At 54.4% G+C, this 26,569-nt stretch overlaps 2 protein-coding genes across 8 annotated transcripts in view; both read left to right on the top strand.

Moving 5' to 3' along the window:
• Positions 1–3,339, top strand: part of ARMH3 (armadillo like helical domain containing 3) — a 184,813-nt gene extending 181,474 nt beyond the window's left edge. The window contains exon 27 of the mRNA XM_058671845.1: positions 2,484–3,339. Within this exon, the coding sequence (XP_058527828.1) occupies positions 2,484–2,576 (93 nt within the window). The 3' untranslated portion in view covers positions 2,577–3,339. The remainder of the gene's footprint in view (positions 1–2,483) is intronic.
• Positions 3,340–5,839: 2,500 nt separating this feature from the next.
• KCNIP2 (potassium voltage-gated channel interacting protein 2) lies at positions 5,840–23,516 on the top strand. Of its 7 annotated transcripts, XM_004579924.2 has the most exons (10): positions 5,840–5,927; positions 18,987–19,082; positions 20,104–20,208; positions 20,518–20,642; positions 20,892–20,961; positions 21,056–21,126; positions 21,224–21,331; positions 21,500–21,604; positions 21,733–21,795; positions 22,055–22,398. In XM_004579924.2, exons 1-10 carry the CDS (start codon positions 5,855–5,857, stop codon positions 22,100–22,102), a joined length of 864 nt encoding a protein of 287 aa, XP_004579981.1. In that variant the 5' UTR covers positions 5,840–5,854; the 3' UTR covers positions 22,103–22,398. The 7 variants fall into 7 exon arrangements, with proteins under 7 accessions (XP_004579981.1, XP_004579984.1, XP_058527825.1 ...); XM_004579927.4 differs by lacking the exons at positions 5,840–5,927; positions 18,987–19,082; positions 20,104–20,208 and adding an exon at positions 9,304–9,429; XM_004579928.2 differs by lacking the exons at positions 5,840–5,927; positions 18,987–19,082; positions 20,104–20,208 and adding an exon at positions 16,210–16,312.
• Positions 23,517–26,569: the final 3,053 nt, after the last annotated feature.

Genomic DNA, 26,569 nt, shown 5'->3' with positions numbered 1-26,569 from the left:
CAAGAAAAACACTACTGTGAGGAGGACATAGCATAGTGCAGCATTTTGATGGGATAATAGGCAGCTCTTTTTCTTTCTTTTTTTTATATTTATAAAAATATTTGTCTTCAAAGTTGAAGTGAAAGATAGATTTTCTATCCTCTGGTTTCACTCCTGATCTGCAGCAGCCAGCGCTGGGCCAGGCCAAAGCCAAGAGCGAGGAGCCTCTTCTAGATCTTTCACGTGGATGTCAGGGGCTCATCTGCTGCTGCTTTTTCCCAGGGAGCTGGATCAGAAATGGAATAGCAGTAACATGAACTGGCACCTGTATGAATGCTGGTATTGCAGGCAACAGCTTTACATGCAATGCCACAATGCTGGCCCCAGTTGGCAAGTCTTGACAATGATGAAAGGTGGGGCGGGGGGTGTTACCAAAGGGAACAGTTAACTAAGAAAATAGGTATTGGGAGATGAGGAGGATTGTGAAGGAGGCAATCAATGATGCTATGCCTCAACTCTGTGGCACTTAGCTCTGCCTTACCAAGTTCTACTTAACATTTGTTCCTTAGACTCAGGGAGCAACAAGATTCTGGTCCAGTTTGGAGCTAATGAACTTGACTTCCCTGCTGTTTTCCATACTGACCTTTCTTCTGTTTCCTACCTGATGACTTCATTAAGGCTCCTTCAGCTGAGCAGAAGCTGAGCGAAAGCCCCCAGGACTTTGAGATCCTGGCCAGACACACGTGCTTGCCCTCTTCCCAGCCCTGTGTCTCTTACATTGTTCCCTTGGCTGGAGCTCCTGGCAGAATCTGCTGGTTCTTCCTGGAACTCCATTAGCGTTAGGGAGTTTAGTCCTCTGATCCCTCCTGGACAGGTCACTCTTCTTCCCCCACTGCCAACACAGGCAATACTTTTGCAAGGTTCTGGGTGTGTGAATAGGAGGAGTGCAAACAGAGTGGCAAGATACAGCAAGGCTGCACATAGGACTTGCCTCTCAAGTCAGCAGGCCTACTTGGTATGGAAAGGACACTAAACCAGGAGTTAAGAAATCTTGATGCTGGGCCAAGGATTTAGTGCAGCAATTAAGTCACCACTTGGGACACCCTGGTTTGAGTCCTGGCCCGCTTGGGATATGTCTGGTTCCTCTGTTTCCAATCCAGAATTCTGTTAATGTGCACCATGGGAAGCAGTTGTAATGGCTCAGGTGTGTGGGTTTCTACCACCCATGTGGGAGACCTAGATAGAGCTTCATGCTCCTGACTTTGACGTAGGCTACACTGGTTATTGCAGGCATTTGGGAAATAAATCAGCAGATAAAAGATATCTCTTTTTCTCTCTCCACCATTCAAATACATTGAAAATAAATCCAGGCCAGCTCTGTGGCACAGTGGGTAAGGCCTCTGCCTATAGTCCCAGCATCCCATTTTTGCACCAATTAGAGTCCTGGCTGTTCCACTTGCAATCCAACTCCCTGGTAATGTGTCTGATACCATAGGGAAGGATGACCCAAGTGCTTTGGCTTCCTTCACCTATGTGGGAAACTTGAAGAAGCTCCTGGCTTCTGCCTTTGGACTGACCCAGCTCTGACTGTTGTCGCCATCTGGGAACTAAACCACTGGATGGGAGATCTCTCTTACTCACTCTCTAGAATTCTAACTTGCAAATAAATAAGTCTTTAAAAAAAAAAAGTAGGGCTGGCGTAATGGCTCAGTTAACTAATCTTCCTCCTGCAAGCACCACCATCCCATATAGGCACCAGTTCATGTCCTGGTTGCTCCGCTTCCTGATCCAGCTTCCTGCTTGTGGCTTTGGAAATCAGTGGAGGATGGCACAGGTCCTTGGGACCCTGCACCCAAGTGGGAGACCTGGAAGAAGTTCCTGGCTCCTGGGTTAGGATTGACTCAGCTGTGGTTGTTGTGGCCACTTGGGGAATAAACCAGAAGATAGAAGATCCTTCTTTCTGTATCTCCTTCTCTCTGTAAATCTGCCTTTTCAGTAAAAATATTTTTTTTGAAAAATTATCTTTAGAAAGAAAGAAAATTAAAAAAAAAAGGAGAAAACATGTACAGGAAAGGAAGCGACTTAAGTGCTGCTGCCAAGCTAGGACTCCTCGTGGTCGAAGGCCTCCTTCGCCTTGCCCCTGCCATCTGCACCAGATGACGGCTGCATCTCTCAGTGCTCCTTCCAGGCTGGAAAAGCAGAGAAATTCAAACAAGAGTGAGGAGGTTAGCTTCTCAGCCTCTATCAGAACAGTGAGATGGAGACAGGGTCAAGGCCAGCCCTCCTCCCGCCCCCCCCCCCCAAGCTCAGCTGACTTTTCTCGGATCCACTGGACATCCTCGTCTGCAGCTCCTCTTTGCTTCCCACTCTCATGGAGCCATTTGCTTATCCGCATGTATATATAGCTAGAATGCCCCAAGGGAGCATCTGTCGGTTCACCTTCTGGGCCCTGTTTTCCCATTGCTGCCTTCTGCCATTTGTAACTGGCTCTCTTCCTTTGCCAGGTTCGATCCATTAGCACCAACGTCCGGAGAAACCTGGCCTTCCACACACTCAGCCAGGAAGTCCTGCTCAAGGAATTCTCCACTATCTCCTGAGACCTCACCAACCTGAGCAGCCGCTGATTGCCCTTCCCCATGAGGCCTCCTCCCCCGGGGTTGAGGGGAGCAAAGGGAGAAGGGGGCTGCCTCCACGGCTGGAGAGAAACACGGGTGCCAAGTCCTCTTGGTGAAAGCCACGCTGCAGTGGAGCTTGGACCTCGGGAGCCAGGAGGAACAAGCCTGGGCATATCTTATTCGGGGAGGAATGGGTGGGCAAGGGAGAGGCCTCCAAGAATGCAGGGATTTCCAGGAAGAGCTTCCTGGACATCCTCTCACATTTCCAGTTGGGATTCAAGTTGTGGCTGCTTACTGATGTTCTGGAGCTGGGCAGGCCTCAGACTAATGCCAGCACTCTAAAGGTTACTTGCTTTCTTCAACTTCTGAGAGCAGATTGACTGAGGTACAGCTGGAGCCCACAGTCTGTCTCATCTGGGCCCTAGGCTGAGCTGGGTTTGAAATCTGTCCCCCTGCCCTACTCTGTGCAGTCATTAGGATCCTTAGTTCAGGCCTAGGGTAGAATAGGAATGGGACACCTTCTTTTCTCTTCTAAATTCAGAGTTGACTCCTGGGAAACTGGAGGTTTCAGCTAGCCAGCCACCGCCTTCTGAGTTTTAGTTTTGGCACCGGCAGTTAGCTTCCCCCTGCCTTTAGTCCGTTGACTCATCAGCACAATAGGCTCACAACCTTGGCGCCTCGTTTTTAAGCTGGTTTAGACTGTCTTTAGAGTGTGTGTGAAATAAACATTGACAGGTTTTCTGGAGCCCTCAAGGTGCCTACTTGGCTAGTTCCCTTCACCACAGCCCCTCCTCCTCCCCTGCCACCCCCTCCACTGGGAGCTACAGCCTCTGCTGCTCTCCCCTCCACCTCTCCACCCCCTTTCCCTGCTGTTGTTTACATCCAGCCTGCCTGAGAATTTCCTCTAGGGAGGAGTTTGTTCCTGTTGTGGTCTGGTGCTTGGGAGGAACAGCACCTGCTAGAGGCAGGGTGCCCTCTGAAAGAAGCCCAGTGAGCATCCTATGGGGGACCCTCATCCTGTGTACCCACAGCTGAGTGGAGCCACGAGCAGGTCCAACCTCTCATAAGTTGGCCTGTGGTTTCTCTTCTCTTGGAAAGCATCCATGGGACCTCTGTAGGCCTTCCCTACCCTGTGCCTGCTGCTGCAAGACTCTCCCTTCCTAGAACTTTTTCTAAAGCCCTCACGGTGGCAGGCAGCATGTCTAGGACTTCCCAGCTGCTGCCCAGTTAAGCCTTGGATCTCTTTGCATCCTTGCTCTCCATGGGAATTGTGGAGTTCAGTACTGAGCAGTTACATGCTGATTCCGGAGGACGCAGCTACAGGCTGTCATGTGGGAAGTAGGTTCCTGAGAGATCGTGGGTTGGCTCCCCCGTGACTGCTAGATGGATGGCTCGGTTTGGGGCATGTAGTGTTTTCCACAGTGGTAAACCCCAGAGCAATGGCATCTGGGGCCAGTAGCAAGTCAAAGTTATTAAAAATTGATTTGTGTGGGACAGTCTTTTTTAATGTTTACCCCTATCCCCCTTAATCTCTGTTGCCCAGACTCATTTATCAAAGACAGAGGTATGATCATCTCTAGGTGTTAGTCCCATCTGGCTGAAGACCCCTGCCTGTCCCTACAGGTTCTCCTCTGAGTCTCCTGGCTCTTGTAGAGGATTTTTGGATTAAGGGAGGTGTAAGGTAGCTTCCTTTGCCCTCTAGGTCAGAGGAGGGAGGTGGCAGGTCCCTTTGTCTCCCTACTGGGTGGTGTTCGGGCCAGCCAGCCTGTCTGCTGCCAAATCTCTGCTGTCTTTCCTATATAAAATGAGGACAAGTCAAGGGCTTAGGCATCCCCGTCCTCCACAAGACCTCTCTTAACTTTAGCTCACACACACCTTTTCCAGTTTCCAAACAGCAATCTGTGTCCTGGAAATCACCCTCAGAAGGGTTCCCATGCTCTGCCAGTGCCCCCTGCCTCTATGCCAGGACTGCCTGGTGCTTGGGCAGAGCCAGTGTCTTCCTTCACTGCTGTTAGTCTCTCTCTCTTCGGCTGCAGCTCCTGCCACAGTCCCGGCTGGGTTGATTGAATCAATTGACTGGAAATGAAGTCCAGTGGAAGAGATTAAACATGCTGGGGGCACTTTAGCTGAAGCTTTTGGCTTTACAGGCCACTCCTCCACCCCCCACACACCCCTTTACTGCTGCCCAGAATGGGGCTCCTCAGCCATGAGCCCATAAAGCATCCTGGGAAAAGCCAGCATGAGAGCCCCAGGGAGCCCAGGCCTGTGCCAACCCTGCCTTGGGAGAGAGCTGCCCCTAAGCAGAGGGCCTCAGCTGGGGTGTTTCTTTCCCACCCTGTCCCTAGTCAGGATCCCAAACCTCGGTTGCTTTTCCAGCCTGTTTCTAGGAAGCTGGGAATACAGGACAGGACTGGCCGCAGAGAGAACAGGGCAGAAAAGTTGAAAGGGGCTGGGGGAAAGCCAGAGAGTCTGGAGACACTGGCCTGAGGCCACTCCTCATTTCTGCGTCTTCTCACCTGGCCTAGTGTGGCGTGTTAGAACCGGAAGAAGACACCTAAGAGGGAACGGGCCCACTCACAGGGGCCTTCTGAAACCTAGGAGGGGAGAAAATTGTGCGCCTAGCGGTTTTGCATCTCCAGCCGGCCTCGGCAGGGGAAGTGGCAGCGACCACACAGGCAGATGCCATGTGGAGAAACACAAGAACCGGGGCTGCCTGAGGCACCCTGGGCGCCGTGCCTCCACAGGGTGGGGGAAGGGGGCGGGGTTTCTTTCCAGGGGTCCTTACTGCGACGCCCCCCCTCCTGAGCACGCTCCCTTTCCGCCTAGCCCCGTGGGAGATAGGAGATAGTACTGCCGAAGAGCTACTCTCCCTCTCGCACTTTCCAGTTCACCCAGTCACCGAGTGCCTCCCCCGAGCTGCAGAGGGTGGGGGGCGGGGGTAGGGGGAGCCAATCCCGGCAGCGCCAAAGGGGGGAGGCGGCGGTGACAGCCGCGAGGAGGGGGCGGAGGAGAGGCGGCTCAGCTCTGGCTCCGCACTCAGCTCAGCTGTGCCTCCGGCTCTGCGCTCACCTGCTGCCTAAGCCTCCTGCTTCTGTCCCAGGGCCTCCTGAACAGGCCCGCACCCCGACCCCAACCCCAACTCTCCCAGACTCCCAGCCCCTACCCCACGCTACGCCACCAGGGGGCGCCGTGTGAGCGCGCTATCCCGGCCACCCGGCGCCCCCTCCCACGACCCAGACGGGAGGGGGGCGCCGGGGGCCATGCGGGGCCAGGGCCGCAAGGAGAGTTTGTCGGATTCCAGAGACCTGGACGGCTCCTACGACCAGCTCACTGGTAAGTCAATGGCGTGGGAGTCACAGGAGAGAGGGTAGATGCCCCGGACCCTTCTACCTTCCTAACCCTGACCTGGCCCCTATCCACCCTCTTCCCCGTCCCCAGGCAGTCCCCACTCCCTTCCGCTGTATGGGAAGCAAGACATGGGTTCAAACCTTTGGGTCACCAGAGGGATGTGGGGGAGGTGCAGGTAGGGCAGGTGTAAGGAGGCAGCAGGTGTGGGTGTGTGTGACACAGGGATGGGAGAGTGTCTTGAGTGGGAGGTGTTACGTTCGTGAGCACCTGTCATTCTTGTGTGTGTCTCTGTGTGCGCCTCCACAGCTGGGTGCCAAGTGCCCTGGGCTTGGTGACAGCCAGGACCAGTGTGATTGTGTGGCAGGGTGGCTGTGTGTCTTGTCAGCTAGTGGAGCCCACAAAGTAGTTCTGACCATGTGTCTCAATGGCATGTGAGCTATGAGCCTGGAGTATGGTTCTGTCTGAAGCAGGTGTGCAGTTCCTGAGATGGTCCAGGGCTTCACTTTGTGTGTCACTTTGTGAAACTCGGAGAGCCTCATGGGGTGAGCATTGAGAGAGATAGCTTGGATCATGTTGTGTGTGAGAATGTTCTAGGAGTGTGCAATGCTGAGTGTGTACTTTCCCATGACAGTGCTTGCGGTGGGGGGGGGGGGGCTTGGTGAATGTCCCTGATGTTTCCTGTCCTGGCTGCCTCTGGCTTCCTGGCAAGTGGAACTCTTTGGTACTCCCCTCTGCTTCCCCAAGTTCTCCACTGATAGCCCATGTGGACCCCACAAGCCCTGGTGCCCAGCCAGCCAGCCAGAGTCCCAGATGTGGGCAACAGAAGAGCTTTTGTTTAGTATTGAGCTCAGACCTCCTCCCCCACCCAAAACAAATGACTTAGATTGTTCTGAAGGGGAAAGCTTCCTCACCCCTCACAGTCTTTCCAGAACTTTGCCTAGACCCCCAGGAAGGCAGACACAGCCTCCTTCTTGCCTCCCCTTTCACAGCCAGAAACAGCAGTCCTAGGTCTGGGACACACCATATGGCCTTCTGAACCACCCTGCTGCGTAGGTACCCTCTTGTTGCCACATTGGGAAGGCCTGTGAGGCCCTGCTCTTAGAGCCTGGGCTTACCCCTGGGTCTGGTGGGCAGACCTGTTTGTGTGGGTGACTGCGTCACTGTTTGCATTTCCCCTTGTGGGTGCCTCTCTTTGTGCAGCCTGCATAAGAACTTCAACAGAGCCCGAGGAGAAAGCCCCCTCTCTGCCAGCTGACAGAGCCAGGTCCCTGATCTTTGTCCTTCCTGAAGAGGTTAAGGTTGAAGACAGGAGGAGGCTGTCAGGTGTGGGGATGCAGGTGTGATTCAGCCGGGATGTATGGAGCCTGGAGCCCAAGTGTCTCCTCCATTATCTGACCCCCAGGCCCTCACTGCCTTGCTGAGAACCCCTGCAAGGGCCATTCCTACCGGCCCCAGGTGTGCCAGACCCAGAAGGAGTCCATCCAAAGGCAGGACTCTTCCCCCAGCTCAGGATCCCCTGAGATCAGGGAGGGCCCTGGGACCCCTGTTAACACCACATTAGTCAGTGTTTACTTCCTACCTTAATGGAGTCTCTCCTTGAGTGAAGTCATCCTTTTCCCCACTTGAATCAGAAAGGGAGCTGGGGAGAGGAGCACCTGTAATCTAAATGTGCAGAGCTTCAGGTCAGCCAGGAATGAACAGATACCAACTGGAGACCCTCTGGATGTAACTTTTCTTATCTGTAAAATGGGGGATACGGCTGCCTGCCAGCCAGCTTACCCACCAGCCAGCCTGCCTGTCTCACACACAACCGCCCAAGGGAAAACTAGAGAAGGTGAGGCGGCGGCGCTGTGGAGAGCTTCCACGCAGGACTTGAAAAGTAAAAGCAGGACGTGTGGGAGTGGGGGGGATGGGAGGAAGGGGGAGGGTCTCCTCCCCCAGCGAGGACAGTCTTGGGCGGCCCGGGATGCGTTGGGCCCCAGGATGCAGGTAGGGATGCTGAGCGCTTTCCCAAGGCGCCCACCGGTGACGCCGAAAGCGGAGTCGTTGTCCACGGTGCTGAAGCGCGCACCCTGGCTCCGGAGCCTTTCCCTCAGGCGTGAGACCCAAAGTGGGGGCGGGGTGGTCACCAGGTCCACCAAGGCTGACGAGGAAACGGCAGCTCCAAGTTACACTTAGAACATCTTGGGCCACCCCACCCCCACCACGCCTGCCTTCCTTCTCCCACTGCCACTCCAAGTTCAAAACAGCTGTGAGGATTTTTCCGGGAAAGAGCAAAAAAAAAAAGCTCTACCCGCTCCCCTCAGCTAGTTAACCCCTCAGGTAGGCCTGACCCAGAAGGGCCGCTGCGTGGGACAGTGGGAAAAGGCTGCGAGCAGAGACTGCCCTAGCCTAACGGGGAAAAGACTGAAGACGGGAGCGAAGCAGGACCCGGCTGCCCAGGCCTGAGCTCGGGTCCGGGGCTGGTCTCGCCCGTGGCCTGGTCGCTCCCGCTCGGCGTGGTTTTCGGGACTGCGGCGCCCCCGTGTGGCTTTGAGCGACCACGCATGCGGAGCTGATCCTGACTTGGGGACAGTCTCGCCCGCAGTCAAGTGGGAAGATTCTGGTGGAGTTGGATGACGACTCCCGCCCCTTCGGTTTAGGATTGTAAACCCGAAAGAACGGGATCCCAGCTGAAGGAATGGGACCCCATCTCTCCTGCAGGCTTTCCTGAGGTTTGGAGGCATTAGAGGCTCCTGAAAGCCTTGACTCCGGGCCTGGGGAATTGCTTGGGGAATAAAGGGAGCGGCCCACTGGTGTGTAACACAGAGCCTGAAGGCCTGCGGGCCCGAGACAAAGGGACGCGGATCAACAGGAGAAACGGATCAGGAGCCAGGTTACCAGGGGGGCCCACTGCGGCCGCCTCTTCGTTGCCACCCCAACACCCTCACCGCCCTCTCTCCTCCCTCCTGCTCCTTCTCCCATTGGTTCCCTAACTGTGGAAGTGTGGGGAGTTGCCATGACAACCTTGTCCTCTTACCCCGTGGCTACAAAAACCAGCCGGGGAGGAAAGTGGCTGCAGGGGTGCGACAGAAGGTGGAAGGGCGGAAAGGGAGCGATAAATAGAAAAGGTCCATTTCCCTTCTAGATCTGTTTTCAAATCCCATATGTTCCCCGCTTCCCGCCAGAAACCCAGACAACACTCCCCTCTCACGCCCCACCCGCGCCTCCCACCTCACACCGCTCCAGAAACTTTGGGGGCGAGTGTGTCAGGGTCTGGGGGAGTCCCCCTTGTGCATCTGTGAAAGGAGAGGCGGGAGGGCGGGTCCTTCCACTCCAGGCTCACTCCGCGGGGCGGGGACCTGAGCTCTGTGACCGGCCTTGTGGGCGGAGCTTGGCCACAGAGCGCCCAGCCCGACCATGAACCGCTGCCCCCGCAGGTGCCGGAGCCCTTTGGGGCAGGCAGCGCGATCCCTCTACCAGCTGGTGACTGGGTCACTGTCGCCAGGTATGAGTAAGGGAGGGGAGGGGCGGCACTCCTGAGGAAGTGCCTGAAGTGGGACCAGGAAGGGAAGCCCCCACCCTCAGGTGGAGGAGCAGGTGCTCTTCAAGAACCTGGTCCAGAGGGCAAGATCCATCCCCTCCTGAAGCCCAGCAAGGGCTAGAGATGGACGCTTCAGAGTGAAGAGGAGAGGGGACATCTCAGGGCTCCACCCTGGTGGAGGAGGGGGCTTAAGTTAGGGCCAGGGCTCCTCTCTCCCCATGAAAGGAGGAAGCTGGGCAGAGCCAGGAATGTCTCTGCTGAATTCGGCACTATTTGGCATCAGGATGTCTCAGGGGGATAGACAGGTCAGGGTCAAGAAAGGACCCCAAGATGGGGCTGGGCAGGTGGGAGCTCAGCTCGGGTCTGGTGGACAGGCCGGGAGGGGTAGGGCACAGGGTGAGGGCTGTCACCTGGCTGTTATGAGGCCCCATGTTTTGGGGGTTGCATGACCCTGGCATTCCATGGCATAGACTAGTCCTCTGTGTTCTGTGCTTGAGGGCTGGGGGCTCCTGATTCCCCATTTGTGTGAGCTGTGTGGCCATTGTGGGGCTGGACCCTGGTGTGAGATTTGTGGGAACACATGAAATGTGCATTATGGGCATTCTATGGCACTGCTGAGGTTTGTGTAACTCCATTTGGAATTTCTTAGGGCCACTGGGCAAAACCCACAGGACCCAGCATCTACTTCCCACCTGCCCTCCTGGGGCCTAAAACTGCCTTGCCTGTGGCATTCTGGGCTCTGTAGTTTCCTTGCTGTCTCCAGTTGTGTCCAATGCCCTGGAGCATTGGTGGAACCTGTGGCCTCTCCTTATCCTGTGCATGTGTAGAAGGAAGGGAGATGATGCTGTGCTGAAAATGGGTTTAAAAGTCTCATGGGGAACATGCGTCCCCAAACCCCTTGCTTGGGCCTGTCCCCAGTGACAGATGGCTAGAGGCAGGCAGGGCTAGCTCTCAATCATTTCAGGCGTGACTTCCAGCACCCAAAATAGTGCCAGCGTCTAGGGAAGTCATTAATCACTGCATGCAGCCAGGGGCTGCAGCATTGTTCGGCCTCACTGGGATTATAGGGGTCTGAGGGACTTGGGCTTTTCATGGCTGAGTAATGGTGCGAGTGCGGGGGTGATACGGGCAGAGCAGGGAGTGGGGCAAAGAAGGGACAGAACCCCCACAAGGCAGTGTGGTGGCAGTGTGAACCTGTGAGAGGGGCTGTGGGCAAGGTGGTGTCCCCTGAGTTTTGCCTAAAGGGCTTCCATGGGGTTTCACTCTAGCAGGCAAAGTGGTGAGCCCGGAGCACTGGGATGCTCTGGCAGAGGGGGCGGGACAGATTTGCATAGGTCAGGTCTCCTCCAGGTCTTGCTGGAAAGGGCTCATTCCTTGACTTCTGTAGACCCTGCCTCCCACCTAAGGCCTGAGTCCCTGGGAGGCTGGGGCAGGTCTTTAAGAACTCTGGAGGGATGTGAGAGGAAAAGGAGGGTCCAGGAGGAAGCTGCTGGCTGCAGGTTTGCAAGTCTATCTACAGCAGAGAACAGGGGTGGAGGGTTATTGCTGTGGTACGACGTTCAGTCCAATATATCTGGCTTGGCATTCAGAGTTCTGGGGGCACTCAGCCTTTCTTACTTGAATCCATCTTCCCCAACTTAAAGTAAGCCATGGTTACCCAGCACTCCTTGCCAAGCCACACAGATGGGAGGAACAGCCTGGGAGAGCTGGCAGATCATTGGCTCTGGGTAAAGTCATTCTTTATCCACAAGTCATCTGCTATCTTGGGGAAACTACTATCAAATCCTCCATTCTTGCATCTGCAATACGCATTTGGATATTCTACCTCTCTGGCCACATCAGTACAAAAAAAGGAAAAAGAAAAATTAAACCCTCTTTCTCAGATTTATTACGAGGGCAAAGAATACATGTACAGTACCAGGGACACCAAATGTACTGATAAATGTTGATCCCTTGGTTAAAGTGGACTGTTGATCTCTTAGGCAAGCATCAAAAACAAATCCAGGCCCCAGCACGGTGGCCTAGTGGCTAAAGTCCTCGCCTTGAACACACCAGGATTCCATATGAGCGCTGGTTCTAATCCTGGTAGCTCCACTTCCCATCCAGCTCCCTGCTTGTGGCCTGGGAAAGCAGCTGAGGATGACCCAAAGCCTTGGGACCCTGCACCTGCATGGGAGACCTGGAGAAAAGCTCCAGGCTCCTGGCTTCAGATCGGCACAGCACCAGCCGTAGCGGTTACTTGGGGAGTGAATCATCGGACGGAAGATCTTCCTGTCTGTCTCTCCTCTCTGTATGTCTGACTTTGCAATGAAAATAAATAAATCTTTTTTTTTTTTTTTAAGAACAAATCAGTAAATTACCCTAATTGGGAGTTGGCATGGGGACACAGAAGGTTAAGCTTCAACTTACAACACTGGCATCCTGTATCCAGTAACCACATCAGAGAATCAGTTCTCAGCTGCTCTGCTTCCAATCCAGCTTCCTGCTGACGGACCTGGGAAAGCAATGGAGGACAGCCCAGGTGCCTGAGCCTCTGTCACCCACATAGGAGACTTGTTGGGTTTCTTGGCTCCTGGGTTTGGTCTGGCCCTTCTGTGGCTGTTGCAGCCGTTTGAGGAGTAAGCCAGTAAGTGGAAATTTTCTCTCCTCTCTGTTTTTTGCTCTGCTTTTCTTTCTTTTTTTTTTTTTTAATTATTATTATTATTCCTTTTTATTTTGTTTTTGTTTTGCTCTTGTTTTCAAAGTAATAAATCCTATTTTTTCTTTCTTTTTTTTTTTTTTTTTAATAATTGCCTTATGCTTTCCTCGGCCTGCCAGTTAGATTTTACTATAGCTCATTTGATGATCTCCCTAGAGCAGGTCTTATCTCATAGTAAGCACAAACTTTTTTTTTTAAGATTTATTTATTTTTGTTGGAAAGTCAGATTTGCCGAGAGGAGGAGAGACAGAAAGGAAGATCTTCCATCCACTAATTCATTCCCCAAGTGACTGCAACAGCCGGAGCCGAGCCGATCCGAAGCCAGGAGCCTCTTCCAGGTCTCCCACGCAGGTACAGGATCCCAGGCTTTGGGAAGCTGGATGGGAAGCAGGGCCGCTGGGATTAGAACTAGCACTTAAATGGGATCCCAGCGCATGCAAGGTGAGGACTTTAGCTGCTAGGCTAATGTGCCAGGCCCAGCACAAACTATTTTTGTAAAAGATTTACTAATTTTTATTGGAAACGCGGATATACAGAGAGGAGGAGAGACAGAGACGAAGCTCTCCCATCCAATGGTTCACTCCCCAAGTGAGCGCAACGGCTGGAGCTGAGCCAATCCGAAGCCGGGAACCTGGAGACTCTTCCTGGTCTCCTACATGGGTGCAGGGTCCCAAAGCTTTGGGCTGTCCTTGACTGCTTTCCCAGGCCACAAGCAGGGAGCTGGATGGAGGCAGGGCCGCCGGGATTAGAACCAGTGCCCATATGGGATCCCAGCGCGTGCAAGGCGAGGACTTTAACCACTATGCTATCGCTCTCGGCCCAGCACAAACATTTTTAAATGAATCAGCCCTTCATTATCTCAGTGTGGCTCTGTTCGTAGCCAGGAAGCTCCAAACTTTGTGGCAGAACTCACCTATTCCATGGCATGCCTGGAGCCTGCCACTTCCACTTGCAGGGGTTTAGATTTTTAGCCATCTTTTCTGTCTTGCAGATTGGAATCTGTTTTTTCGGATTAAGGAGTGATCCAGAGAGAGCTGGTTTCATGACTCTGCCGCAGCCCCTCTTAAGCACATGATTTTGATCAAGCCCTTGCACCTCTCTGGGCCTTGTTGAAATGAACACAATACTGTTCTCTCCTGCCTCCTGGGATTGTCATAAGAAGCCACCAGGAGAATAATATTTGAGCAAATGTGTTGTGAATCATTCAGAGCAGTAGGAATGTAAAGAGAATGTTGTGTTATTAATAATGGTAATGCATATTCTGTGATTACCCAGGCCCATTTTATCTGAAAAAATAACAGAAATCTTTCATCTGCTGGTTCATTCCCCGAATGGCCCTGCTGGCCAGGGTTGGGCCACATGGAAGCCAGGAGTCATGAATTTCATCTGGGTCTCCCATGTGAGTGGTAGGGATTCAAGTACTTGAGCCATCAACAGCTAATTCCAAAGCATATTAGCAGGAAGCTGGATCAGAGGAAGGGTAGTTAAGATTGGAATTGGCCTTCTAATATAGATTGTGAGGGTCTTAAGTGGGGGCTTTACCCACTATGCCACAATGCTGGCTTTGTAGGTATTATTTCTCTGTGTTCATTCATTTGCTTGTCCCAGCAACCAGATGAGGTGGGAGACCGAGGTGCACAGGAATGAAGAACTCACCAAGTTCAATGCAAGTTGCAAAGCTGGGATTGGGATTGGAACCCAGAGAGTATTGTACCCTAACCCATGCTGTTATCTACCATGCCACACTGCCTCCTTTCACTCTTCCCACCAATAACACTAACACTAACGTGCTGAGTTTTGAGTGATCAACATGGAACCCAGTGAGCACTGCAGTAACTGGTAGGTGGTTGAAGGCTGGTGTTCATGAACTCATGAAAGCTACCTCTAAGGGATCAGCAAGAACCGTTGGGGAGAACACAAGTGGGGTGGAGAGAGGGGGCGTCACAGCAGAAGGCATGCTGGGAGCCAGGGCATAGAGAGGGGATGATGGGATGGGTTTGGGGGACAGTGAGGAGGCCATGGTGGCTGGAAAAGAGGGATCTACTGGCAAGCATGGGGCAAGGGTATTCAGTACCAGCAGTGGGATTGGGAAAGTTGTAGAGAGCTACTTGTTGGTTTCATCTGTCTAAACAGTAACTTCTATGGTGTGAGAAACCACCAGCAAGCCTTGAAAGCCCCATGGTTGAGTGAGGGACAAACCTAAGACCAAGCCTACCAGCACTATCCATTCCCCCAACTCCCGGGAGTATCTGGAGCCTTGGGGAGAGGGAAGGGGTAGCTTCTGGTGTACCCAGGTATACGGCTGACCCCAGGTGGTGGCCCTACAGAACTGCAAGTCAGTGGACTTCAACCCCAGCATTGGAGTCTGGCTACTTTCATCCCAGAACTGGGTGGGAGAGAGGGCTCCCTCTTGGGCCAGTCCCCCGAGACTGGGCCTTCTGGTGAGCAAATTTCCTAAGAAAGGAGCCAGGGTGACATGGTGGCTTACAGCATAGGTTCCGAGCCAAGATTGGGTTAAGTGGACGCTCCATTCTTGGTGATTTCCCCAGCTTCCTTTTGCCTTCATCGCCCCACCTATAAGGCGAGACAGTTAGCTTGGCCTTTGTCAGTGTGTTATGGAAATGCAGTGTGAAATGTCAGAGCACACAGTGAACATGCCATGACAGTGGATCTGCAGTAAGAGGCAGTGATCATGGTGTTAACTCTGTGGCTGGCTTGTGCTCACGGGCTTTACAGACCGCTCTCCACACCCTCCCCACCCCTATACACATCCTCCCCATCTCTACACACACCCTCTCCACACCCCTGCACACACCCTTCTGACCCCTACATACGCACATGCATGTGTGCACACGCATACACACACCACCAGCAGCAGCAAAAGGGGGCTAGGAAGGGGAAGGGGCTCTCTCAGGGCTGGGGACAGGTCTGATTCCCTCCGCCCTGGCTGCCCTGTGTGTTCAGTGAAAGTTCCTGAGAAGCAGGCAGGACTCTTAGATGACGTCCCAACGAGAAAGAGGGAACAGCACAGTCCCCCCTTCTCTCCGAAGCAGCTGGGTTCTCTTAATCCCAAAGGCAGCTACAAATAAGTCCCCTCCCAAGAAGGTAATAAACCTTGCCTCCCTCCCTGGGGCCTCAGTGTCACTGTCTGTGGCCTGTGGGAAGAGACTACCCCCCACCTCCCCATCTCCATGGCAACTGCCATTGATTTTTGCTGGCCGGGGTTCTCCTGCTCCAGGAGAGGTTGCCACCTTCTCCCCCCTTACCTTCTCAGGCGAGTCTGTGCAGGAGCAGGTACGCATCTTCAGGCCCATACTCCGAATTCTATGGTTCAACTCAGACCCCCAGCCCACAGCCCTGCTAGAACCCTTCCTACCCACTCCGAGATCCTCTGACATCCTGCCACACTCACACCACATGCATCCAGTGATATGAAGGTGGGAAGGCATGGCTACACATCCAGCACACACCTGTGTGACAGTGCATCAGGCTAGAGTTACAGGTAAATGCACATGTGCGTACACACACAAGGAGACGTGTTCACAGTGAAAGCAACACATTCACAGGGAACATCCAGTGCCAGCCTGCCTCCTGCCCCATACAACACACCTACTTGCACAGGTACACCTCACGTGGGCTCCACACTCCCCATGGCATCCATCCTGCCCTTCTGTGCCTGCCCATTCCCCAAGCACAGCTCCTCCCTCTGCCCCTTCTCTTTGCACACAGCAGTCATTGGCAGTTGCCCTGTGGACAGAGGCAGGTCCCCTCCCCACACACACTTCTCCCTACCTCCTCTATCCTGTCCCCTAGCCTTCCTGCCAGAGGTTCTTGAGGTGCTGCCCAGTGCAGAGGCTGTGGTGGCTCCATGGAGAGGAAGAGGCGGCAGCTGTGGCTGGGAGGCTGGTGGGGCAGAGGCGGAGTGAGAGGGGAAGAGGGAGGGAGAAGGGAGGGAGATTGCGGGCATCTTTCTCTGGCTGGGAAGCTGAGGGGAGGTGCAGAGAGGCCACCGGGCAGCAGTGGCTGGGCCATGCCCTGGACCAACCATGAACCTGGAAGGGCTGGAGATGGTCGCTGTGCTCGTGGTCCTTGGTCTGTTTGTGAAGGTCCTGGAACAGTTCGGCCTCTTTGAGCCTGTCTCCTTGGAAGGTAACCCAGGTGTCTGGGCCACTGGCAGCACTGGGTAGGGGAATGCACTGGCTCCTGGGGTCAGGGGGAACAGGTTAGTGATGGGATTGGCCTCTGGGGAAGTGAGCAAGGATGTACTGTGGGGAGGGAGCGAGCCCTCAGGCAGACAGTGGTTGGGGTGAGGGAGGAGGGACTGGAGCACAGGACTTCTGGAGAGGTGATAATGGGTGCAGTGTGGCACTGAGGGGGTGAAGCGATCTGGGAGATACAAGGGGGCTCTGGAGGGCAGAGGGAGATTCCAGGGAGCCTGAGCTCACACTCAGTTTCTGGGGAGGTCCTTTTAGAGCTGAGGACTCTGTTAGCCTCCATCCGTGCCAGTGCAGGTTTCAGAGTGTATGGGGGATGCAGTGCATGGGGGTACGGTGTGCCTGTGTTCATGCGACAGAGGACACCGTGTGTGCCTCTGTGAGCCAACTACTCTGACAGGGATGTGACTGCAAGTGTCTGGGGCTTTGTGACAGTGGTCAAAGAGGAGGGGCTCTGTGGCTGTTCCCAGGCTTCCTCAGGCTATTTCAGCTCCACACCCCAGACTTGGGAACCAAGGTGAGCTCTGGAGGGGCAGCAGTGAGAACCTCCAAGGAGGACATTTACAGCTCGACTCCAGCTGGGGAGTGAGGTAGGCATCAGTTTAGGAACCCTGCTTTCCAGGCCTCCTGTCTCCCCTATTGCCTCTGCAAACTCCCCAGATGATCCAGGTCCTAGATTTTGAGACCCAAGACCAGTTCCCCATCCCACTCCAAAGTCAGCGCGGGGACGCTATTGGAGGTGAGAGGGGCACATCTCCCTGGAGAGCTTGGGCATTGTCCGTCTCTTCAGACAAGAACCATGCTGCTCATGGCAAGGCCGCTCCTCAGCGGTACCAGGGACAGGACAGCAGGCAAGATCCATGGCCGGGGCTTCAGAGATGACACCTAGGAGAACTGAAAGGATGTGGAAGAAGCTGGGGGCAGGAGGAAGGTTCATGAATTACCTGTTCCAGAGTTAATAAGAGCAGACAACTCCTAGACGCCCTGCCCGCATCACCTGCTGCATTTTTGTGCTTAGATAGTGGAGTTGGAACTGGGGAGACTGAGCTGAGTTTGTGCCCATCCAATCTGGAAAAGATGAAGTCAGTTGGGCTCTAACTTGCCATCCTTTAGTCTGTTAGGTGAGAAGATGGACCGGTCATGGACCTGCAGGCTAAAGGCATTCCCTTTCTCTTCCCACCTTCAGAATACCCTAGAAGAAACTGAGGCTTAGGAGCAGGCAGGGACCTGTGGTGGAAGCAGAGAGAGGAGGATTTCCACCCCTCCCCCAGCTAGGTGTCTACAACCCTCAGAGGCCTCAAGTGCAATCCGGCTTCGGGAAACCAAAGTCCAGGCTAATGGAGCCCTGGGCCAAGGGCCAGGCCACATTGATCCCCTGTCCAGCCCACCACCTCCTCCCATAGTGCCTGATGGAATGGGAGAAGGTGAGAAGGTGTTGGGAGAAAGAGGGTGGTACCTCCTTCAATTACCTCAGGGTCTGGGTTGAGAGGAAGCTGTGAGTGGGGAAGCTGGAAGCTGGGGTGCACCTATAACCTATAACTAAAGGTAAGAATGAACTGAGGCCAACTTTAGCAGCCTGGTTAGGTCTACTGGGCTCTGTCCCAGGAGTCTGGAAATGGTTGTAGCGGCTGCAGCTGTAATACCCATAGACACAACACAGGAGCTCTCCCGGGTGCAATTAGAGCTGTAGGAGAGGGGAGGAGGAGCTCTGATCACCGGCCACCAGATAGCCCTCTGGTACACTGGAGGCTTTGTCTCCAAGATCTCAATTGCCTCCATGTTTGCACTCATTTCACCTTCAAAGAACCAGGAAGGGCAGAGGAAAGACCACACAGTCTGGGTGGACGGAACAGCTCCTGAGCAACCCTATTCTCCTGGCACGAAGATTACAGGTGCCTTGGCATGAGAGGTTGTGAGAAAGAAATATGGATATATGCAAAACAAATGAAGCCTGGTGGGAGGAGGTGCAGCCTCAGATACTGGGGTGCTGTGAGAGGACCTGGTCACAATGGGGTATGGTATGTGGCACTGTCACCTTGATGCAATCTCTGATGTTCCCGGTCATTGTGGGTCTCCATCTTTATAACGTGTTTTACTTACGTCAGGTGTGTATTTGTGGTGCGTGTGTGTGTGTGTTGGAGCATGCTCATTAGACCAGCAGGTGAGTTACTGGTATCAAGCTGCTGTCACAGGCATCCATCAGTTTGTGATTTCTCATTCTGTACGTTGCTGTACATCCCTGCCATCCTGTGTGGGGGGTGTGTGTCAGAGACAGATGTTACTACCCAAGCAACCTTTCACCTGGTTTCACCCTGAGCTGCCCAGCACACCCCAAACCAAGGGTTAGCCACTCCCCCTACCCCTTGCTGCCTAGCCACTCCCCTTTAGACGAAGTACCCATACCCGTGAGACCCACCGTGCTTCCCATCACTGCCCCCTTCCCACCGCACCTGCACCTCCATATCCCCCTCACCATTCCTTCCCTCCCCACCTTATTCCTTTCCTAGCCTCGCTCCCAGCTGGGGTGGGTTTTTAACTGGAGGGGAGAGGGAAAGCCACAGAGCACAGCGGAGGTTAATCTGCCTTCCTGGGGTCTTCTCTTTTCCTAGGCCACCCTCCAGGGCCCACTAAAAAAGCGCTGAAGCAGCGGTTCCTCAAGCTGCTGCCTTGCTGCGGGCCCCAAGCCCTGCCCTCTGTCAGTGAAAGCAAGTGCCTCTCCTGTGCTTCCGGGGCGGGGTCGAGTGCGTGCTGTGGAGCGGGTCTGGCGCGTGTGGGAATGACAGTGTGAAGGGGCCGGACCGGGTGTGGGCGTGACTAAAGTGGTGGGTGGGGTGAATCAGGAGCTGTGGGCGTGGCCAGTCTAGGGGGGCGGGCCTTCGTGTGTGGGCGTGGCCAAAGTATGGCCGGACCTGCCTTGTGGGTGTGACCAGAGTGGCGGGAGCGGGCCTGCGTGTGGAGGCGTGGCCACCAGTGTATGGTGCAGCCCCGCTGGTGTGTGGGCGAGCCCGGCAAAAGGTGGGCGGGGGCGTGGCCAGGGGCCAGGGGTGGACGGGGTGGCGGGGGCGTGGCCACGGGTGGATGGCGCTGTGGGGGCGTGGCCACCAGTGCATGTGTGTCGGGGCAGCCCAGCTGGTGTGTGGGCGAGCCCAGCAAAGGGTGGGCGGGGGCGTGGCCACGGGTGGACGGGGGCGGGGCGTGGTCTGCGGGGCGTGGCCAGTGTGTTTGCCGGGGCAGATCTGTGGGTGTGTAGGCGAGGCCAGCGTGGAGTCGGATGGGCGCTGGTGGGGTCCCCGGGCGGCGCTGGACCTGTGCGCCAATGAAGCCGCGTGTGGGGACGTGGTCATTTGAGGGCGAGCCTGTGGGCGTCCCCGGCCTGTACAACCAAGTAGGACCCGCCCGGATGTTTGGGCGCCGCCAGCCAGCGTGGTGGGCGAGTGTGTGAGAGTCTGTGCGTGGCTTGGCTGGGGTAGTCTGCGACTCTGTTCCGTCCCGGGGTCTGTCTCGGACCCGGCGCTCTCTGTGGCGCACTCCCCAACAAGCGGGATGCAGGCGGAGAGGTCGGAGCCCGCCTTCCTGCAGACGCCAGGGTTCGTGGGGCTCTCGGCTCTCGCAGTCCGGCGAGTCGTTGGTTGGAATTCCTCGGGAGATTCGGAAAAAGGGAGGGCATGAGTCCCGCAAGCAGGAGTGCGTGGTGTCCGTTTCGTATGCGTGTGCGGGCGGGGGGAGTGTTGCGGTGCTCGGGTCTCCGCTTTCTTGGTGACAGTTCGCTCCCTTCAGCATTAGCCGCCCCAGCCTCCCTCCGCCCCCACAGACCCCGCCCGCTGGACCCAGGTGACGGACGGACGGGGGGAGGGGCACTTGCCTGGGGGCGGGGCTTGCCCGGAGCTGGGCGGGGCATGGCTCGGGCGGGGCCGGTGGGCGGGGCCGGGGCCGGGCAAGGGACAGACCCTTGTAGCTGACCAGCGACTTCTCTCCTGGCCTCCTTGTCCTCGGATCAGGGTTCGGGGAGCCGGCAGGCTGGTTTCTGGCACATCGGAGATGAGACAGGGAGGGAGGCGATTTGCAAGGGGAGGGCACAGGGGCCGAGCCTGAGGCACGGCTGTCCGTCCACCCCTCCCCCCTCCACACTGCTCCCCGCAGACAGCGTGGAGGATGAGTTTGAACTGTCCACCGTGTGTCACCGGCCTGAGGGTCTGGAGCAACTGCAAGAGCAAACGAAGTTCACGCGCAAGGAGCTGCAGGTCCTGTACCGGGGCTTCAAGAACGTGAGTGGAAGTGGAAATGGAAGCGTGGCAGGACAGAGTGGAATGAGGCCTAATCGAGACTCGCAGCCAGTGGCTGCGAGGGTGGGCAGGCGGGAGGAGGCCCGCGGCTGGGTTCATTGTGTTTTATGTGTGCACTGGGGAGATCTTACCTCCTAGCCAGTGAACCCTCCTGAAAAATTCCCCTGAGGAAGGGCGCAGGGTAACAGGAGGTTTACCTGTGCCCTCAGATTGGTCCCCCCACCCCCACAGGAGTGTCCCAGCGGAATTGTCAATGAGGAGAACTTCAAGCAGATTTACTCCCAGTTCTTTCCCCAAGGAGGTAAGGGAAGCAAGCAGCTGAGAGAGGGGAAGGGGGTACCCTGCAGAGAGGCCAGAAGGCCCCCCAGCCAACTGACTACGTACCGCCTCTGCAGACTCTAGCACCTATGCCACTTTCCTCTTCAATGCCTTTGACACCAACCATGACGGCTCGGTCAGTTTTGAGGTGAGTGGGATGTGGGGGCTCCCAGGCCCATCCAAGAGCTCAGGCTGTGTGAAGGGCTCCGCTAGACCCAGCTTTTCTCCCTCTGCCTGCTTCTCAGGACTTCGTGGCTGGTCTGTCGGTGATTCTCCGGGGCAGCGTAGATGACAGGCTGAACTGGGCCTTCAACCTGTATGACCTCAACAAGGATGGCTGTATCACGAAGGAGGTGCAGGGCCACCCGCAGGGCCAGGGGTGGGGGGCCCAAGGGCCATTGGAAGGGAATGCACACCACAGATGTGTCACCAGGAAGGGCAGAAGCTGTCCTGGGCTGCAGGCCTCTTGGCTTGCAGCCCAGAGCCTCTGAGGGGGATCCACTTTTCTCTTGGCCCAACAGGAAATGCTTGACATCATGAAGTCCATCTACGACATGATGGGCAAGTACACGTACCCTGCGCTCCGTGAGGAGGCCCCAAGGGAGCACGTGGAGAGCTTCTTCCAGGTGCCGGGACCTGGGCAGGCTGTGGGGAAGGCTGGGAGGCCTAGAAGCCACAGGGGATCTGACCCACCCTCTGCCTGCTTCCCTCTTGTCACCGTTCTTGTTCTCCTTGCTGGACCCCCTTCGTGCAGAAGATGGACAGAAACAAGGATGGAGTGGTGACCATTGAGGAGTTCATAGAGTCTTGTCAAAAGGTACAGGCCCTACGCCCTCTTGGTTTCCCTGGTCTAGACTCAGGGCCTGGTTCAGTGATATACGACGAAGATCCCTTGGACAGAGTACTGCTCACACACATTCCTCGGCACCCCAAGCCTGTTCCTCCACACCTGGGAGAGGCATACTACCTGGAGGGCCTCCTCTATCCCCACCTCTGCCTCCCCGTCTCCCTGGCTCTGACAAGCTCTTTCTCTCCCTTTCTCTCTCCACCCTGCCTCCCCTACCCCGTGACCACAGGATGAGAACATCATGAGGTCCATGCAGCTGTTTGATAATGTCATCTAGCTGCCCAGGAGAGGGCCTCGGTTGGCCCGGGGACCATCCTCCAACCCTAGTCTAGGCAGACCGCCCCTTCTCTTCCCAGCTCTGGCCGCATCCTCGCCTGCCCTTCCTTGGAATCTGTGGGCAGCCGAGAGCCTGAGGATCAACTAGTCCAGATCCCTGAGTGGAGGGGGCCACACAGTGGGCAGATGGCTTCTAGGGGGTGTTCCCAACTCCCAATGGCTTTCACCCCCTCCTGCCTGACACCCAGCTCTTAGGGTGCCCCTCCCACCCTCACTAGAAACTGACACTAGCCAGAATGTCTCCTGCTATGGTGCTTCCCCCCACCAATTCCATTAATGGTTCCCCTGAAATTCCTTGCTCAGAGAGTATCTTCTGTTCTCCACTAGCTGGCTCTCGCACTAGCCTGAGAGTCCTAGCGGAGTTGAGGAGTGGTGTGAAGAATATAGACAGGACTGAGGGAAATCTTGGCCTTGAGCTGTTAGGTCCTAGGAAGTGGCTAAAGGAGAAACCAGAAAAGCCTGGGAAGATGGTGAGCTCTCCTGCATGGCCAGCTGCAGTTCAGAGTGCCACAGGTCTTCTATCCCCAGCCATCAGAATATGAATTTCTGGACTTTTTGAAGACCTTATCTTCTTGGAAACACTGCAGAAGTTTTCCATTCTCTCCTTAGTCTCCTAGGAGAGCCTGGAATCCAGCTCTCTGGCACATCCCTGGTATTCTCTCCTCTCCCACCTTCCTGTCTGTGTGGGTGTTGGGGTGGCAGGGGGGAAAGAAAGAGCGTGGGAGATGTCCTTGCTGACACCTACTGGACCTGCAGCCCACCCTGCCTGTTCATCAGTTGCCCTGATGGTGAAAGCCCAGGTTCTCGTGCGCCCCGTCCTCTCGCTTTGGATGGATGGAGTGAATCAGGGAGGTGCCTGAGTCAAAGTCCTTTCCCTCTCCCCTTAGATGGCTGGGGAAGAAGGAGGCAGGCTTTGCGTCTGAATGCGGTGTGGGGATATTGGTTAGAATTTTCCAGGATCCTGGGCGCAGCCCCACCCCTTCACCCAGTTCCTCCTCAGTTCCCTGTGAGTCCACCCAGAGGACACACCTGAAAGGCGGGACCAAGGGACCTGGGTCATACTTGGTCATCAGCACTCCTGCCATGCTGCTACCCCTCGGTACACCTGCTTGCCCCATTCAGCTCCCAACAGTCAGCCAGAATCTGACACGAGGCATCCCCCACCCCCCGAGGGGGCCCTTTTTCCTGTCAGAACACCAACTGGCTGCTTTGCATTTTTTGGCTCTTCTATATATTTTGTAAAATCAGAAGTGCACCAGATCTAATAAAACACAATGGCTATGCACAGGTTGCTGTTTCTGCCCTTCTGTCCCTCACATCCCACACCTACAACACAAGCCCGAAAAAGCACCTCTCCTTCTTGCAGGCTGCCCATACCTAGCAGGAGAACCAGACACAGGGTCTGGGATGGTGGGAAGCCCACCTGGCCTCAGGCCCCTCCTGAACCTCCTAAATCCTGAGAGGAGACAAGGAGGAAGAATGGGCCAGCAGTGTCCTGAAAATCATGCTGAGCAAGCTGTGTCTTGGCCAAGATCCCTACAAGTTGAATCAAGAATTTCTGCTTTGTAAATTTAACTTAATCTGAAAGAATTCTTTTTTTGGCAGCAGAGAGGGGAGGCAAGGATGTAGGGGTAGGGAAGAGGAGATCCCCTTCAATTTTTAACAAAAAATTGCTTTGTGGGAATGACCCCTATGGCCCTAGTACAGATGTGCTCTTGTGTCTGTACCCCATCCAGCAGTGATGGGTGGGACAAGGGGGACGGAGATGGAGTGCACCCCGGGGTAGGTCATCCTGAGGCATACAGCACAAATATGACAGAGGCTTCTTACATGTCCCCATCCCTTTGTGCTGCTCCTAGAGAGGGGTCAGCGATGATAACCCACCCCGATTATTTCTCTGGGGACATCACCCTCACTGTTACATTGACAAGGTCAAGGGAGGGCTAGGGGGATCAAGAAGCAAAACCTCACTTCTAGAAGACACTGTTTTGTCACCTGTGTTCTCTGGATCATCTCAGAACCATTTGCCCTGGAGGCTCTGGTTTTCTTTGGATCATTGGAGTAAAGTCTGGATTCATGCTGTGAGCCCGCTTTACAGAAGGGGATCTTATCTGGGTCTTCCCAAGTAAGTGGCTCCCACTCAAGCTGGATGAGGGATCAGGGTAGTTAGGTCATTCTGATAAGGAACATGGGCGTTTAAAACCAGGCAGTGTGAACCACACATAACAATGGACAAGTTAAACTAATGGATTATTTTATAGTGACGAAAATAGGCCTGGCATGGCAACTCAGTAGTTAAATCCTCGCTTTGCACATGCCAGGATCTCATATGGGTGATGCGTCCTGTCCCAGCTGTTCCACTTTCTGTCCATTTTGGGAGTGAACTAGTAGAAGATTTTTTTTAAGATTTATTTATTTTTACTGCAAAGTCAGATATACAGAGAGGAGGAGACAGAGAAAGATCTTCCATCTGTTGATTCACTCCCCAAGCAGCTGTAACAGCTGGAGCTGAGCCAATCCAAAGCCAGGAGCCAAGAGCTTCTTCCTGGTCTCACACATGGGTGCAGGATCCCCAAGGCTTTAGGCTGTCTTTGACTGCTTTCCCAGGGCACAAGCAGGGAGTTGGATGGGAAGTAAGGCTGCTGGGATTAGAACTGGTGCCCATGTGGGATCCCAGCAAGTTCAAGGTGAGGACTTCAGCCACTAGGCTATAGCACTGAGTCCAGAAGATTTTTTTTGTCTCCTTTTTCTGTAGATCTGCCTTTCCAATAAAGAAATGGATAAATCTTGAACAACAAACAAAGCAAAACACCATGTACTGTGCCTCGCAGCCTTTCTTTTTCTTTTTTTTTTAAATGTTTATTTATTTTTATTGGAAAGGCAGATTTACAGAGAGAAAGAGCTTCCATCCACTGGTTCACTCCCCAAGTGTTCCCATCAGCCGGAACTGAGCTGATCTGAAGCCAGGAGCCCCCTTTGGACCATCCGTCTAGGTACAGGGTCCCAAGGCTTTCTACCATCCTCAACTGCTTTCCTCAGTCATAAGCAGGGAGCTGGATGGGAAGTGGGGCAGCTGGAACTGGAACCAGTATCCATGTGGAATCATGGCACAGGCAGAATGAGGACTTTAGCCACTAGGCTACTGTAATAGGTCACCAGCCTTCCATTAAAAACAAAAACAAAAACAAAAAAAGGCTCAGAGAAGAGAGAGGCCTTATGATTTTGTGGTAAGATCTCAACAAACCCAGTCCACTACATCTCTGTCAGGGTAGCCTTGGGGCACAGTAGAGACATGTACATTCTGTGTATGGCATGTGGCACATAATAGGCATTAATAAATAGCAACACATTATGTGTATATATGTGTCAGATATGGAGAAAAATCACCTTTTTGTAAAAAGATTTTTTTAATTTTATGTGAAAGAATAACAAATGTCCACAATGGCAGGAACTGGGCTGGCCTGATGCCAGGTGCCAGGCGCTTCATCTGGGTTACCCACGTGGGTGTAGGGGCCCAAAGATTTGGGCCAGTTCCTGCTGCTTTCCCAGGTGCATTAGCAGGGAGCTTGTGCAGAAGTGGAGCAGCTAGGACTTGAACTGGTGCCCATATGGGATGTTGGCATCACAGGTGGAGGCTTAACTTGCTATGCCACAATGCCAGCTCGAAACAGTCTCCATTTTTTAAAAATATTTGTTTATTTTTTATTACAAAGTCAGATAGACAGAGAGGAAGATCTTCCACCCGACGATTCACTCCCCAAGTGACCACAACGGCCGGTGCTGAGCCAATCCAAAGTTGGGAACCAGGAACCTCTTCCGGGTCTCCCACATGGGTGCAGTGTCCCAAAGCTTTGGGCCGTCCTCAACTGCTTTCCTAGGCCACAAGCAGGGAGCTGGATGGGAAGTGGAGCTGCCGCGATTAGAACCGGCACCCATATGGGATTCCGGGGCGTTCAAGGCAAGAACTTTAGCTGCTAGGCCACGCCGCCGGGCCCCGACAGTCTCCATTTTTAAATTTTTCTTTTATTTGAAAGAAAGAGTAAGCACTTTTACCTGTTAATTTATTCTCCTGAAAGCTCCCCTAACAGCTGGGGCTGGGCCGAGCTGAAGCCAGCTGGGACTTAGAAACCAGGGACTATATCTGGCTATCTCATATGAGTAGCAGGGACCAGGAGGCTGAATACAGGAGTGGCATTATTGGATGTGGATGCCACCGCACCAAACACCCACCCTCGCAGTGTCCATTTTTAGGATAGATCTGAGTTTCGGGGAGGTTAAGGTTTGAAGCTGAGACTTGCTAGTGAGGTGAGAAATGCCCAGATGGGAGCCAGAAAAAGATGGCATGTTGGCATCCACATCATTTTGTCTTGGTTGTTGGGCAAATTCAGAATGATGAAAGCAGACCCTT

This window comes from Ochotona princeps, chromosome 13, assembly GCF_030435755.1.
Source record: "Ochotona princeps isolate mOchPri1 chromosome 13, mOchPri1.hap1, whole genome shotgun sequence".
Classification (NCBI taxonomy): domain Eukaryota; kingdom Metazoa; phylum Chordata; class Mammalia; order Lagomorpha; family Ochotonidae; genus Ochotona; species Ochotona princeps.
Note: the sequence above shows the minus strand (reverse complement) of the source record. Positions and strands in the feature narration are given on the sequence as shown.

Excerpts from the sequence above, each read along its gene's own strand:
- KCNIP2 (XM_058671841.1), top strand. The coding sequence starts at position 20,043 with ATGAGTCCCGCAAGCAGGAGTGCGTGGTGTCCGTTTCGTATGCGTGTG. Across the intron at positions 20,962-21,055 it reads CCAGTTCTTTCCCCAAGGAG|ACTCTAGCACCTATGCCACT; the intron begins GTAAGGGAAGCA and ends CCGCCTCTGCAG. Across the intron at positions 21,332-21,499 it reads ATGGCTGTATCACGAAGGAG|GAAATGCTTGACATCATGAA; the intron begins GTGCAGGGCCAC and ends TTGGCCCAACAG.